This window comes from Chenopodium quinoa, unplaced genomic scaffold (genome assembly GCF_001683475.1).
Source record: "Chenopodium quinoa cultivar QQ74 unplaced genomic scaffold, ASM168347v1, whole genome shotgun sequence".
Taxonomy (NCBI): Eukaryota; Viridiplantae; Streptophyta; class Magnoliopsida; order Caryophyllales; family Amaranthaceae; genus Chenopodium; species Chenopodium quinoa.
Genome location: NW_018743920.1, coordinates 302,559 through 318,042, shown reverse-complemented (window position 1 = coordinate 318,042; position 15,484 = coordinate 302,559). Strand labels below are relative to the sequence as shown.

Genomic DNA, 15,484 nt, shown 5'->3' with positions numbered 1-15,484 from the left:
AAATTTTGACCGGGTACCCGGTTTGCTCACCCTTAATTAGAAGCCAAGAACATGGATGGGTATTTAGAGGTGTTTTGCACGTATCTGATGACCCTACCCCTAGTGAGAACCCCCAGAGCATTGTAGCTGAAGATAATAACCCCACCTCAATCCCACAACAGTCCAACTTCAATGAAAGTGCATCCAACTGGACTGCCCATGTGTATGGTCATACTGTTACTGGATCCAATCCAACCCAACCACAGCCATCCCAAACACAAAAATGCTCTACCCCACCTCAAACCCATGTGTCTACCCATACTGTTACTGGATCCAACCTAACCCAAGAACAACCATCCCAAACACAACAAAGCTCTATTACACCTCAAACCCAAAACACAACACATCAACCTACTGACCTTGTCGTGAGAAGGAGCCCTAAACTTTCTAAAGTACCTGAAACAGAACCTGGTGTGAGCAAAGTGAGGAGAAGCCCTAGGTTTTCTAAATCTGTTGATAAGGGGAAGGGTAAGGCTAAAGAAAAAGTTGGTGATGGTGGTGTGATCCTGCAAAAGGGTAGAGGGCAGGGAAGTGGGAAAATAAAAGCAAAAAGGGTTCTTAAATTGGGTGAAGAGGATGAATCAGGTTCTGGGTCATCAAGCTCATATGCAACTGATCTAGGAATTGATTGAGAGATTGGGGAAGAAGAGGAAAACAGTGATGATGATGAGTGGCATAGGCAGACTAGAGAAGGCATCTTAACTGCAGTAGAAAATAGCTTGCAGGTTGTGAGATATAGGGCTGAAAATTCAGAGGGTATAGGTGTGGAAAGGGAGGAGGAACTGAAACAATTTACTAAGGACATTGGTTGGGAGGAAGTGGATGTCCATGATGAAGGTTCTGAATTAGAATTTTACATGGGTCAGATGAGGATGAAGATGATAGTCCCTGGTTTCATGAAGAAAATGATTTCAAAAAACCAGTTGTGCTAGTGAAGAAGTTGCAGTTCTCCAACAACACCATTCTAAGGAAAGCCTTGAGGACACATGCAATAGAGAACAGATATGAGTATTACTATCTGCACAATGGTGGTAATAGGATAACCACATTCTGTAAGAGAAGGTGTAAGTGCGAGTGGAATTCCAAAAGAAGCAAAGTGACAGGGAGTTGCAAATGCAGTGCTAGGGTTAAGAAGTGTAAGTTTATGGTGGCTGCTAGAAGATTGTACAACAATCATGCTTGGCAAATCATAAATTTTAGGCCAAAGCATATGTGTATGAGGAGTAAAATGAATTCAATGGTGAATACTAAGTATCTTGCTCAGAAGTATGTTGAGGAATGGAGGCATAACCAAGTTGGGATCTAAAAAGTTTCAGAGCTAGGGTGTTGAGTGACATGGGGCATAACAGTAAGGTATTCCAAAGCTTGGCTTGCTAGAGCTAGGGCAAAGCTGATGATTTATGGGTCAGCTATAGAGAAATATGCCAGGGCTTGGGATTATGGCAAAGTTGTAATTAAGTACATTCCTGGCTATGGGGTGTGCGTAGTGGTAGAGGGGGAAGAAGCCCTGAACCACCATTTTTTATGAGGATGTACATTTGTCTTCAACCATTGAGAAGTGGTTTAATAAAAGGATGTATACCTCTAATAGGTGTTGATGGTTGTCATCTAAAGTGAGCCTAACCAGGACCAGTACTTGTGGCTGTTGGAAAAGATGGAAACAATAACATATATCCACTTGCTGGGTTACAGTTGAAGTGGAGAATAAGGACACATGGTGCTGGTTCTTGGGGTGTTTGAAAAAGGACCTTGGTGATGTGTGTGAAGGTGGTGGTTGGACATTCATGTCTGACAGACAAAAGGTGAGCTTCCATGCCCTAATTAGACTATTTATAGTACCTAATATGATATGAGTAGTTTTGCACTAATGTGTTGATTGTTAATTCGGGTCTCCTTGAAGCCTTGGAATTGCAAGTCCCATTTGTTGAGAAGAGGTTATGTGTCAGGCATATCTGGGCCAACTTCAAGCTTCAATTCAGTGGATCAACCTTCAAAAATCTCTTCTAGAATGCTGTTAGGGCTACAACATTGGCGAGTCACTGAACTTGAGTTGAATGTATGATAGGCGGTTGCTCATCTAACAAAAATAATAAAAGCCTAACTATCTTCCTAATATTTAGTAGGATAAGTCAGGGTCGATCCCACAAAAAAGGTAGTATCAATATTGAGTTGCTATGAATTATAACTAGTCGAGTCAATCAAAATAAGGTTGAAAATATTATACTACTAAAGCAAGAAAATGAATTAATAAAGTGAGGGGAATAGGGTGAATAATTTAATAAAGTTAGAGTATAAGGTAAAATAGTAAAATTAGCTTAACGGAAGGTTGACGTCTATTAGCTAAAAGGGTATTTTATGACAATGTACAGAAAATGGTGGGTATATGGTGTATTTCAAAAGTTTTATGAATATATCGTGAATAATCAAATTACTCAGGGGTATTTGGTGAACTAACCGAATTAATTAAGTATCTAGATATTATCTTTTAAGATTAGGAATAATTTTATCTAAATATATAACGAATGAGAGGAAATTCACAATTTATTTTAAAATAAAAATATAAAAGGATTTTCCAAATGGTACTGTCTCGAGGTTTTTTTATGTGTCATGCGGGATAGTTACGTCATTAAGACCGAGTCCTCGCTGGTTGTACCTGCAAACAAATGGAAGCTTCGGTTGTGCGGAGTTCCGACTCCAACGATCACGTTAATTAGAGTTGAAGGAGAGGAAAAAGCGTGGAAAATAAAGTAGATCTCCTCGGATCCCGAGATTAGGTGTTTTCTCTGTTGTAAGAGCATTGATTGTGATGTAACAAATGAATGTCCCCCAAATTAGGGCAAATCTCCCTATTTATAGGGACATGGGAACCAGTGCTCCCCTTTTCTAGGTCATCAACCCAGGTAAATGGGTTGCGCTGTTTTTACGGCGTTTTAGGGATTTCGGCCTTTCAAAGCCGCCTTTTTCCCCGATGACTGGGAATGCCACGTGTTAGCTGATGATTAGTCAATTCTAGACCTTTTCTGAGGTGACACGTGTCCCCTTTTGATTAGGCCACAGCTTGGGTATTTTTACCCAAATCAGGTACCATTAAACTGTTGTTAATAAAACGTTAAGTATAATTAGAGTTAGGTTAGTTTGCCAATATAATTACCCTACTACCCCTTCTCTTCCACTTTGTGTTAGTCAATTTGCATGATTTCTAAGCTTCCCAAGTGAGGGAAATTGAAAGGAAATAAGGGAGGGAAATTGAAAGGGAAAAGGGGAAATTGTGGAAGAAGAGGGAATAGGGGAAATCGTGGAAGAAGAGGGAAAGGGAAAGAAAAGGAAAAAAAAAAACAGATTTAAGAGGTTACGTGCACAACACGTGACTATTTTTTTGGCCGGAAAATGGAAGTCAACGCCGAAGTTTGGTCAAAGGACCCTCCACGCAACCCAAACGTCATAAAAGGACCTTCCTCACCACTTTGTTCATAAAAGGAACTTCCTCACAAGGTCGACTCCTTAAAAGGACCATTCTCGCAATTTTACCTTATTTTTAAAAATCGGGCTCACTTAGTAATACTTCCTCCGATTTAGTAATATTGCAATAATTAGACTTTTGCACTATTTATGTTGTTTGACCACGAATTATGATTTATACGTAAAGTAAAATATAGTCATATGGGGTCTTGTTACATTCGGCTCGTAAAATACTTTCACAATATCAACTTTTTATAATTTTTACTCTTATATAATTATAGATATTTAACTTATACAATGTGCTTTGGAATGCGTAATTACTTCATTGTTGCAATATTTGTGAAACAGAAGAAGTATTAATTTTCTTCCGTTATCATTAGCAAAGAGCCAAAGACCAAGGTTAACATGAAAATAGATTGGAAATGAAACTTTTCAATTTTTCATCTCATAAAAGTTTTTCTATTTGTTTTGCCCAAGAATTTGCTTACAATTCATCAATGCAATTCTGAATTCTGATAGAGAGCAAACATCATCCTATTAAAGAAAAACTATTACACTGCAATATAAAGTGGTGGAAATTCAAGTTGCAAATGGAAAGAATGATATTAATAGAAAACGAATTTAAGGGGGAAAGAGTGGAAATGGGGGAAAATTGATAGAGTATAAAACGTATTCCTGGACCTCAACCATGAGTATAAAACGTATTCTTGGGCCTCAACCATAAGCTTAAGCTTTTGGTTGAGTTGGTCCTTTAACATGGTATCGGAGCCAACGTGACACAAAGATCACTGGTTCGAATCTCATCCATCCCCAACTTTTAAGTGGAATATTAAGTGTTGTGTATGAGGAGGGTCCATCCACACTTCTAGCCCAATGGGCTCTCGTGTGAGGGGGACTGCTTTGATTAGTATAAAAGTTGGGTGGTACCAATTGGAAGAAAGATAAAATAAGGTACCACTTGGAAAAGTCCATACTTTAATGGTATCATTTGGAAAATCCCAAATATAAATGATATATACTACTTTATAATGAATAAAGTAACAAATTTTATCACATAAATACAACTAATATTTGTTTTAAAAAAAAAAAAAAAAATCTTGCATTGCACGGGATTCACCTAGTAAAAAATAAATTATAGTTTTCTCTTAAGCCTGAAATCATCAGTTAAATTGCACAATTATAGTTATCTTATTAAAAATGAATTGCACAATTATAAATATCTTATTAAATCATCAGTTGAAGAAAATCAGTGATAGATTATCTAATTAAGCATATGTAAAAAACTCAACATAGCTATTTGAATCATTTTGTGGCAATAAAATTGACATAGATGAAAATAATAATTATGAAATCAACCTGTTATGGATTAAAAACCTAAATTAGTATGAAGTATAATCTTAGCTAACATCAAAAGCAATGTCTTGCAGAACGTAGAAACAAAAAGCTTCTAAATTCATAACGATTGCCTTGTGTACCATACGTAGGATGTTGCAGCAGAAATCTCAAAGCTTAGGTTGCAACTATTTATGAGCTTGGCAGTTTTTGGTACAAACACGATCAAATTGAAGAATGTACATCTCAAAATTTTTATAATCATAGACAGGATACAAGGTAAAGCTGCATCAACAATGGCTAAAGAGTGGCGTTGCGAGTTTTAGAAAAGTTCATCAAAGTAATGAAGACCCTAAACGTTGAAACTAAATGAAAGAAAATACCAGAAAACTTTCAAATAAAGTTTGTTTCGACATTTCAAAAAAAAGATTATGATACACTAGTGTACAATGATAAAAATTAATCCTAACTCCTCCCACATGTACAGTGCAATTGCCACCAATATCATATTTGTTTTCAAAGAGGCAGGCCAGCCAAGAAGCCCTCTAGACGTTGCCCATTTCGACAAATACCAGCCCTTTGATATATTCATGACTTGAGAATTGAGATAGCAGTTCACTAATCACCAATAGCTTTTCCCGCAGATCTCCAAATGAAGTTACATGTCAATCAAGAAAAGGACAAAGGCAACATAATCCAGCAAAGCTGTCAAAGAGATTCCATGGCCTAGTACGAAATGCTCACACAGAAAGCACATTACGAAATGCTCTCCTGAGCTGCAAATTATATTGAAAAAACTAGTCGTATAAGTAAAAAAAACATAGCATACCATTTAGAAGCATTTAGGAGGGCAAGAGAACAAACCTCAAAAGCATCTTTCCAGAGTGGATCTAAGATTGTCCAATACTTTTCTGTTGCAAGATTTCTCCAATCTTCCGATATAAATTTAGCTGCTCCTCAAATGTAAGGTTCATCAAAATCTACCAACGAAATGATGTTAGTATAAAGGCTTCATATGGTCCCATATCAAATAGTATAACATTAACAATAATAACAGTATCATTCTTCCCTGTCAAAAAAGAAATTTTAAAAAACTAATAGGAGACCAAAATCCAAGATCGGAAATATCTGAACAGAGGAGAAAACTACCTGATCCAAGATAGTATCAATTGATAAACTTTGTGACTTCACAAAGGACTGATGGTAGATATATGCAAAGACGGCCATTACCATCTGGGGAAAAAAAATTCATGCTTAAATAATGAAAACACTTGAACAACTCAAGATGATTATATTACCACTGCATTACACTATTTTAGATGCGCAATTGACAGCAATGTATGTTCCACTTTACATATTCTTGCATAGGAGTCATAGGGCACTCAATAAACTTGGAATATTCACTGGATTGAACGTAATAAACCCTTTATTGCAAAGAGAAAACCTTTGACTTTTGAACTATTTAAATACTGATGTTGACCTTGTTTGGTATTAAAATACAAATAACAAATGTGAATATGTAAATTACAGACGGTTATTACCAAAAAAAACATATGTATATATATACGAAGTTTAAAATATTGTGCTTAAGCTCAAGTTGATAAATACTCCGTATTACCACTACATTTACAAATTTTTGCGTGACACTAGATACACTTCAACACATATAATTCCACCCATGAAATATCAGGAAGAGGCGACTTTTAGTTAAATGCTTCAACAGATAATCTTCACCCGTAGACAGCTTACCATAAACATAATTCTACCCATAAAGTTTGACATGTATTGGTTCAAAGTTTATGATGCAGGGGAAAACAATGAGTGTTATTCACAATCATTATTCACATATCATAATGTTAAATTGGATAGAAAAACTAAAACACTGACAAATATGTTTTGCGGTAAATGCAGCATACCTGACAATCCATTCTGTCGGTGATTCCACCATGTCCAGGGATGCTATCACCAAAGTCCTGTGACAACCAGAACGAAAATATATTATAATCACACTGTGGACCTTTACTAGCTGTGCATAAAGTCAAAGAATTGCAAGAACCTTGATCTTGAAGGCTCTTTTAAACCCGCTAGCAAAAAATCCTCCAAAAGGCGCTATGATTGATGAGAATAGGCCTAGAAATAAAGCATGCCATTGAACAGGCATGACAGGAATATCCTTCCAAGGGAGCTGCAAAGGATACAATAGTCATGAACGGTGAATCAAACATAAACATCAATATAATATCCCCTGCAATAATTTATTGCAACATCTAACTTAAGTAGCCAGGAATAAGGTTTTATCAATTGGACACTGCGATCTTCAACCACTCTTTCCCCAACAAAAAGAAAATAATAAAGGGAGTCTACAAATCTACAATAGGCAAAAGCACTGTTAGCGAATTAGCGCCAATGGAGCAAGTGTTGAGATCTACAACACTTTTTCTAAAAGATGCCCACATATTGTCCCAGAATCAGGATTATTAATTTTTTTATTTTATTTTTTTCACTTTTTTAAGCTTTTCTCAACAATAACTTAAATAAGTATTCAAGCTTATATACGTCACTACCAATATCAACTGTCCAGAAAAAGCTGTGTCAGAAGATTGGAAACTTGTTTAGCAATTATACAACAAGAACTTCAGGTATGTCATGCAGGATGTTCAGATGTGATATCATAGACATCAAAGGGTTTCTAATAACTCAAATCAGCAGTCAAGTATACACGGTTCCTCATTCAAGGAAAAATTGCATCTTAAACCAAGTAGATCTGATAAGTTTGATTGAGTTACATTGCTCAGAGCAAAGCAGCATATTAATCTAAAGATGTACCAAGAATGTCAACCCAGAATGAAAAATATAAGCACAGGAAACTCATCTGACACATACACACACACTGTGGAAACATCGTTGTGTCCTCTGAATCTCCGTCAATTCATTCAACATAGAACTTTTTGAATGATTATCAAATTATTGGTTTAACTAACACACGAGAAAAATTAGCTATTTAACATATGTGATAGGTGGAATTTTAAAAACCGCGGCTGATTCTACATAAAGATACTGAGTATAGAAGTTAAGAGCCTAGTCAGCTCAATTTATTTTATAGTTTGACAAGGTAATTAGTCATTCGTCTCAATAACACTTGCTGATTTTTCCCCAATCTTGGCACATGGATCTCTTAATTAACCACTTGATTATGGGATTCAAACATTAAGGCTGGTTCACCATTCTTAATTCCGTCACAAACAAAGATTAATCAGAGAATCAGAGGGATTAGCTCAACATGGAATTTTGGTTTTATCAAAGCTTGCCAGGCAATACCTTACAAAATGTTCCTGATGAAGTGTTGGATAATTAATCACCAGTTAGGCAAATAATGCTTAATAATTGGAAGCTCTATTGCACATGCAACAGCCTGTTATAGCAATAAATCATGTAAAACTAACTTTTTAAGTTTTAATAGGACAAACACCAATCCCCAGAAACTGCTCCTCTCCTAAAAAATGCAGCATAACATGGTTTTCAGAGACATAACTGCCATGTAATCATATGTTTTATGAGGAAGCTTATGAAATTTAAAATTAAGGAGTCAAAGATTCACATGTGAGTAATTTTCTAATGTTTCCCAATAAAATAAAAATAAAAACAAAACTCTATACTAAGTAGAATTGATCCTTAAACCCCGTGAGATATAATCACAACCTAACATCAATGCTCTTGCACTTACATTACAAGTCAAAAGTTCCATGCCATAAGAAAAATAGAACGTATACATGATTAAAATGCCTGATACTCTGTATAGTAAATAGCTCATTAAATAGCAACGGGATGTAATTAATAAAAAATCCTACCATCTAAAGTAACTCGTTTCTCTTTTGTCTTGACACTTAGATCAATAGGCCCAATGCCAACGTTCCACGCCCCCTCGACTGTGACAAACTTATTATTATTTGGATGCCTAACATGACCTAAACTCTACGCAAATGAGTGTTATAACTGTTATTGCTACCTCACCCGCCCTCTTCCACACTTGCTTTCTACCACCAGTTCTTTTGAAACATCAACTCACAAAGCTAATACTTTAGTCGAAGGGTTTTTTTTTTTTTTTTAATCAATACTCTCTACAATACACCTGTTGCACACTGAGATATAACAGGTCACTCGCATTCTAGCTCTCTTCATGGTTCTTAAGAGCTTGCTGAAAAAAGTGTCGATTACTTTTAGGCTTTAAGTGCAACATAATTTGCAGTGCATAGAATTTTTAATGGTATTGAAGAGTTATTACAGATGGCACAGAAAGACCAATTATCGGCCAGAAATCCAAAGCAGGAACTCTCAATGTCAAGATTGCAATAAAGTTGTAGAGATGACATGTTAATCAAGATATACTGTTGGCCAAGCATGATAGAGATAGACATTCATGGACATGGGTGAGAGAGAGAGAGAGAGAGAGAGGGGACATCCCAAATCTTTCTGGTGCAATATATGTGATCAGCATGCAGCAGTAAGACCAAATTAGCATGAGAAGCTGCCACAGTGACATCAAAACCGCCTTAAACCAATGTGTAAAAAAGCTACGGCGCACTAAAGCGATAAAGGTCCTGCTGAGCCTAGGCACGCTTTGGTGCGCCTCTTGCGCACAGTATAAACAATTAGAAAAATTCACTGAAGTGGTAAGCTTCTGTGCCTCACAAAAAAAGTGATCTACCCTAATTGCCTGGCAGCCTAGTGCCTAGCCGCCTAGGCATGCCCAAGGTGCGACTTTTAATACACTGTCTTTAACAATTATGACAACCAAAGAGTAATAACCAAAAACATAAAAACTATTAAAGTAAAAAAATTCTGAAGCTTAACACAGAAAATCAGTATACAAATCTCACCCAATTTGCAATCAATCCTGGCAAGTGGTAATACTCCGGCTTAAACAGTGGTCCAGGATCACAGTGGAGCCAACCAGTAGATAGATCCTTATAAAATACCAAAGACAACCAAAACAATTAGTCAGGGCATAAGTCTAAGTTTCTAGAAAAAACTCCTTACAAACCAAGAGAAAGATATACCTCTCTTGGACATGTTAACCACTCAAACCGACCCATGACATTTGCAAGCTGCAATAAAGAGGTCGGAATTAGTTTGTAATTTATTACTACATTGTCTACATGGGCAAGTAATGTTATGATGAGGTAATTATTGAGGATTATTGACACTATCATAATACCCTTCATTAAATTATTCATAAATGCAAAAGAATTAAAAACATCAGAAATCTCCTCAAAGGAGACCCAACTTTATGCCAGCTGGGTAGTCTTATGCTTTTGAATGGATACTGTGCTTGCAGCATATAATCAAGTAAAAAAAAAAAAAAAAAGAAGAGGAAGAAGAAAGAACCCTATAAAAAAGATTACAAGAGCAGATGTTCAACTCAATCCAAAAGGTCAAAAAAGTAAAATGCATGAGGAAATTTGAAACGGAGTACGCACCAAAAATGCTGAAATGATGGTCGTAACGGAAGCCCCAATAAAACCTTCCCAAGTTTTCTTGGGAGAAAGCTTAATCAAAGGAGTTTTCCCAAAGAAAAACCCAAATAGATAAGCAGCAATGTCATTTATGACTATAAGTGAGGCAGGAAGAAGGAACCTGCAATTATATCAAACTGACTTATTATCCCCAAGAATAGAAAGAAAGAAAGCTAGTATGTAGCTGCGAGTAAATATGAAAGATGACATTCTCATCATGGAAGCAATAATACATCAAAAGGGAGATCATGGCTATAATCCTGAATCACCTGTCAACGTCACTATCATAATTATGCTAGAAAGAGAGCACTATGTTCAAAAGCCTTTACTAGATAATCTTATATTCATATCAAAGCCTTACGAAGAAGAAAAAAGCATATAAAATAGTCATAGAATATCATAATGTACAATACCCAAAAAAATACTACAATTTGTATATAGCATATAAATGAGCCAAAGGAACCACACAATTGCAATCTCAACATCAAATTCAGCAAATCCCATACTCTGTAGATTACAAAAGACAGCGTGACGGCGTGATTAAGCTAAACATGCCCCGAATTTGTCCAAAAAGTATTTATCATCAATATACATCTAGTGCCACTGCATCATAGACGCACAATGTAGATATTGAATCCTCTCAGTACAAGAATACACAACCAGCAAACCAGGTTTGGTAAAGCAAAAGTTCAAAACTCCTTTTGCAAAATAAAATGCACTTGTGGTACGAGAAAAAAGCTGGGAACTCTAGGTTCATAAGATGTAAATTAAGATTCTTGTATTTGGGACAGTGAGGTTTCAAATCTCAGTTTCTAAATTCTAAGATTGCTGACACTTTACATTTGATTGTTTTGATTGACAAGAAGATAGAGGATAGCGGCACCAAGTTATTAGTAATGGTGATTTTCTATTTCAGTGAGGATATCGTGTTCTGAAGAGTGGAAAGTGTGCCAATCTTCAGTACATATATAGATATATTGTGAAGCTTAATATTTTGACAACGTGAAAAGTCACACCTCTTTCGATGGAAAAACAATAAGAGTTCCATTCTGTTAGCCTAAAGTTAAAAAAAGTGTTCCTTCTATCCCCAAATAAAAGTCCCAATTCACCCAAAACTCTTGTCCTTAATATAAGTCTCATTTCACCTTTATCTATTTGATTATTCTTTTTTAATCAACCAAACCCCACTATCTTCCTTTAATTCACTTTAAATCAACTGGACTCCGCTATCTTGTTTTGTTATATTTACCTATAATCAAACAAACCCCACAATCTTCTAATTTTATTTAACTTCCTAAAAACTTGTGCAAAAGCCAAGATTTATAATTGAGGATGGAGGGAGTGACAGCTCTAAGTGACATGACAAATAATTGGAATCTTCTAAAATTTTTGAGGACATGTATCAAAGCAGTTATTCAAAAAACTTTTGCGCAAGCCTCTTTTACGGGTAATACTATAAATTATATAATCAAACTCTATCCACCTTCAATGGGGGCAAGTATCATTATTCTATTTTATTAGGCTTACAATAAACTACTTTGACTTATTAACAAGTCTCCGGCTCTTCATTGTGAAGTAACATATAATTGATGCATTTTGGATTTTTGGATCATAGGTCAACTGAAAAAAGGCCTTTTTAAAAAAATTGATATAAAGGATATTTTCATTTGTCAATTGTCTGAACAGAATGTCATACAACATGGAAATGGATTAGAGCAAGTGTTGAAAAGGATAAGAAAGTGCTTGCCATTAAGTTCGTCATGTATTTAGGGCTTTAGTTAATGGTTCTAGCTAATCTCCCATGGAAAATATATATCACCTGGTTCCTTCAGCATCTAACCTCCTCTTAAGGAACCTAAAGTAATAAGATAAAGACACTAAAACAAAAGGATGGAACAATTCATCTTTGAACTTTTGATTAATAAAAAAAAAAAAAAGAAAAGTTCATATGATGATTTAAGCAAGGCTCTCACAACCATAGCATAATTCATAGTTGATTGGGAAACTATAATAGCAAGTATGAAATTTTGCATTGTATTGCAAGTTTTCTTACCAAAACATTCCTTCAAAGATGTTGGCCACAGTAAATGATGATTGCGTGAACACCACAATAAGTATCATGTGCGTCCATGCAAACTGGCCAAATTGATACTTGTACATCTTCTTCTTCAGAGAGAGAATAAACCACACAAAACCTGAAGTCAATTGCAACATAACTTCAGATAAGGGGATACATGTAAAAAAAAAAAGGTGAAAAAGAAAAAAACTAAAGGTAATTTTCAGGGAGCACCATATGATATAATTTTACAATTATCACATATTGTGCCTAAAACACTTATTTTGAAGACCCGTTAAAAATTGCTAGTTATGTATCCCAATACAGTTAACCACGAGCTAACAAGAAAACCAGATTTTTTTTCAAGGTTAAGCGAGTATAATTAAAAGACCTATGCAGTTTTCAGGTTTGTTTTTTCAATTATGCTTAATGCAAGAATAACCTACTTCTGGACAATGCAAAGCAACAAACCAGGAGCAACTACATGCTGAATGCAATCAAGCTCAAGCTCAAGCTCAGAAAATTAGAGATTCGAAGACTGCAAAATAGGGTAATAGACATCTATGTTATTCAGACTCTTCATTGCACCTCCAGTACCCCCGTCTCAGATCCTCAACAATCCAAATTGGCTATAGAGAATTAGAGATACTTGGGAACTTGACACTTCATTATGACCAACAATATGAAACTTTTTCACAATACAGTCAGGTCAAAACTTGGACACTAACACACATCCAACAAGAATATCCATGTCCGGGTAACATACGGAATAGTACTCATTGATTAGATGTATCAACATAGAAGGAATACATGTCTCTTATAAAACCATAGTCTTAAGCAACAACACGCTACTTTTATAGGATACACTTAACAGTGAAGAGGCAAATGTTCCACACAACTAGCACACTTGGGGCTATTAAGAATCATTCCACGTTTGCAGTTATACATATAGTCCAATTAACATATATACTAAGTCTCCATTTGCAAAAGAGATAACAATGAAACTAAATAGGGAAAGCTGACCAACCTGCAATATACAGGAAATAACAAATAACCATATGGTACTTTGTAAGAAATCCAACAAGCTTAAACAATACTTTGTCTGAAGTGACAGTATTTACAAGTCGCTGACTGAGAAATCGACCATAGACAAACAGCATTGCAGTGAAGAAAAAGTGCCTGAAAATGTAAAATAACACTTAAAGAATAAGAATGCCATGCTTAAACTTCTATGAATGAAATTACAGACAATTCATTGTAAATTTTCTGGAGATAAACTCTCACCAATTTAATAGCCGAAAACCAGGAAGATCTCGATCCTCTCGAACCTTCCTTAACAGATTAAACAGCTCCTTTGCCATCAGAATTTGGATCAGAATCACCATGGCACAAATATATAGATGACCCATGTAGATGGTGAGGACAAAAGCCCCAATCATCCATAGGGTAGAATGTGTGCGGATCCACATCGACTTGTACTTGTTACGATCATTAGCAAGTAAATTGCCCCCATTTGGTTTGGTGATTTCAGCAGGAATCTAATTGGCATTAATTCGTCAGTTTAGAAATAATAGATAAGCTAAAGTGCCATTCAAATACCATACAAACTAACAAACATGGATTTTGAGGCAATTCAGTAAAAATGTTAACTGAAAATGAGTTTAACTATCAACACAGGGGAAGTGAGAGAAAAACAATCATTACTAAGCAAATGGAACAAAACATTTTTCATGTACATCGAAACGAATAATAGAAAACACATTTGAGAAATAAGCCAACCTCATTGGACTGCTTACGGCGCCTGATCTTATTCATGGATCCAATTTTACTTCTTCTTACTACAACCAATAGTTTACATACACAAGAATCCTGATAACTACCTGCAATGGGTACCATGTAAATCATTCATATTTGGATGGTATCTTAAATTAAGAGACAAACCTAAATAACAAAACTTGTGGAGCCACTGAACAAAACCCATATATATAGTGATTAGTGATACAGAGAAAACAGATATTCCAAGGATGGAAGAAAACGTAGGCAAAAAGTGTGCTAAAAGTAAAACCCAACTAACCAAAAAAATAAAAATAAAAAACAACACAAATATAATTAACAGTCCTTTCATTAGTCAATGTCTCCAATAATTATAAGAGAATTAAACTAACAGCTTCCACATATAACATATCAACCAAAAAAACGAAAAAATACAATCTTTAATTCGAACTAAACAATTAATTAACCGAGAATAATAATTCAAATCTCCCAAACTCCAGATTCAACAAAATACCCATCAAGAAATTAAGCAAAAGAATCAAAATTATGAAAAGGGTATCTCTAATTCGCTATTATTGCATTATAATCAGTCGAAAACTATAATAATCTAAATTAAAGATTATAATTTGAAAAAAAAATTAGAGGAAACAAAGGAACTTACCAAAGGAATACAGCAGAGAGATTTGAATAATTGTTTATAAAATTGATGAAATATGTTGAGTTTACGAAATCAAAAGAGAGTGATTTGTGTATTGAAGTGACAAAGAGAGGTTGAAAATAAAAAGGTTTTTCGATTGTTGTTAGCTTACACTCTGGAGGAGGAGGGATGTGGAGGAGGATTTTTTTAATTTTAATTTATTCTTTTTGTGTGTGGGTTTGCAATTTTATTTTATTTTATTTATTTTTTAAATGGTATTTTGCATGATGCTTTTCTCTTTCAAAAAGAAAATTATTACTCGTAGTACTTTACACTATTTAAGATTCTTATTCTTATTTTCCATTATCAAAAACAAAAAGTAAAAGATTCGCTCGGGTTTGTCAAAATCAATAGCTTCATCATCAAATGTTTTTACTATATACTTCGTATTTCACTTGGATTATAAGGTGTAATTAAAAGCATGAAAATTCACTAGGTATTTAAATGAAAGTGAATTGAGTAGGTTAAAATGTCGATATTATTCTATTCAATAATGAGATCAATTTGTCAGAGTGTGATCTAAACCTTATCAAATTGTAAACTAAACCGTAATTCTGCAATGTGCTACATATTATGGTTACAAAATTGCGTTGTAATTCAGAATTTTGACCAAAT

General features: G+C 35.1%; 1 protein-coding gene across 1 annotated transcript; it reads right to left on the bottom strand.

Annotated features, from left to right (window-relative positions):
- Window positions 1-4,998: 4,998 nt before the first annotated feature.
- LOC110687743 (phosphatidate cytidylyltransferase 1-like) lies at window positions 4,999-15,285 on the bottom strand. Its single transcript, XM_021864370.1, has 13 exons — window positions 14,834-15,285; window positions 14,179-14,279; window positions 13,684-13,937; window positions 13,427-13,578; window positions 12,397-12,538; window positions 10,308-10,464; window positions 9,888-9,935; window positions 9,708-9,794; window positions 6,887-7,015; window positions 6,747-6,803; window positions 5,980-6,063; window positions 5,695-5,810; window positions 4,999-5,606 (listed from the first exon to the last, which is right to left on the bottom strand). The coding sequence occupies exons 2-12, from the start codon at window positions 14,212-14,214 to the stop codon at window positions 5,721-5,723; spliced, it is 1,236 nt and encodes a 411-aa protein (XP_021720062.1). The 5' UTR covers window positions 14,215-14,279; window positions 14,834-15,285; the 3' UTR covers window positions 4,999-5,606; window positions 5,695-5,720.
- Between the last annotated feature and the right edge of the window lie 199 nt (window positions 15,286-15,484).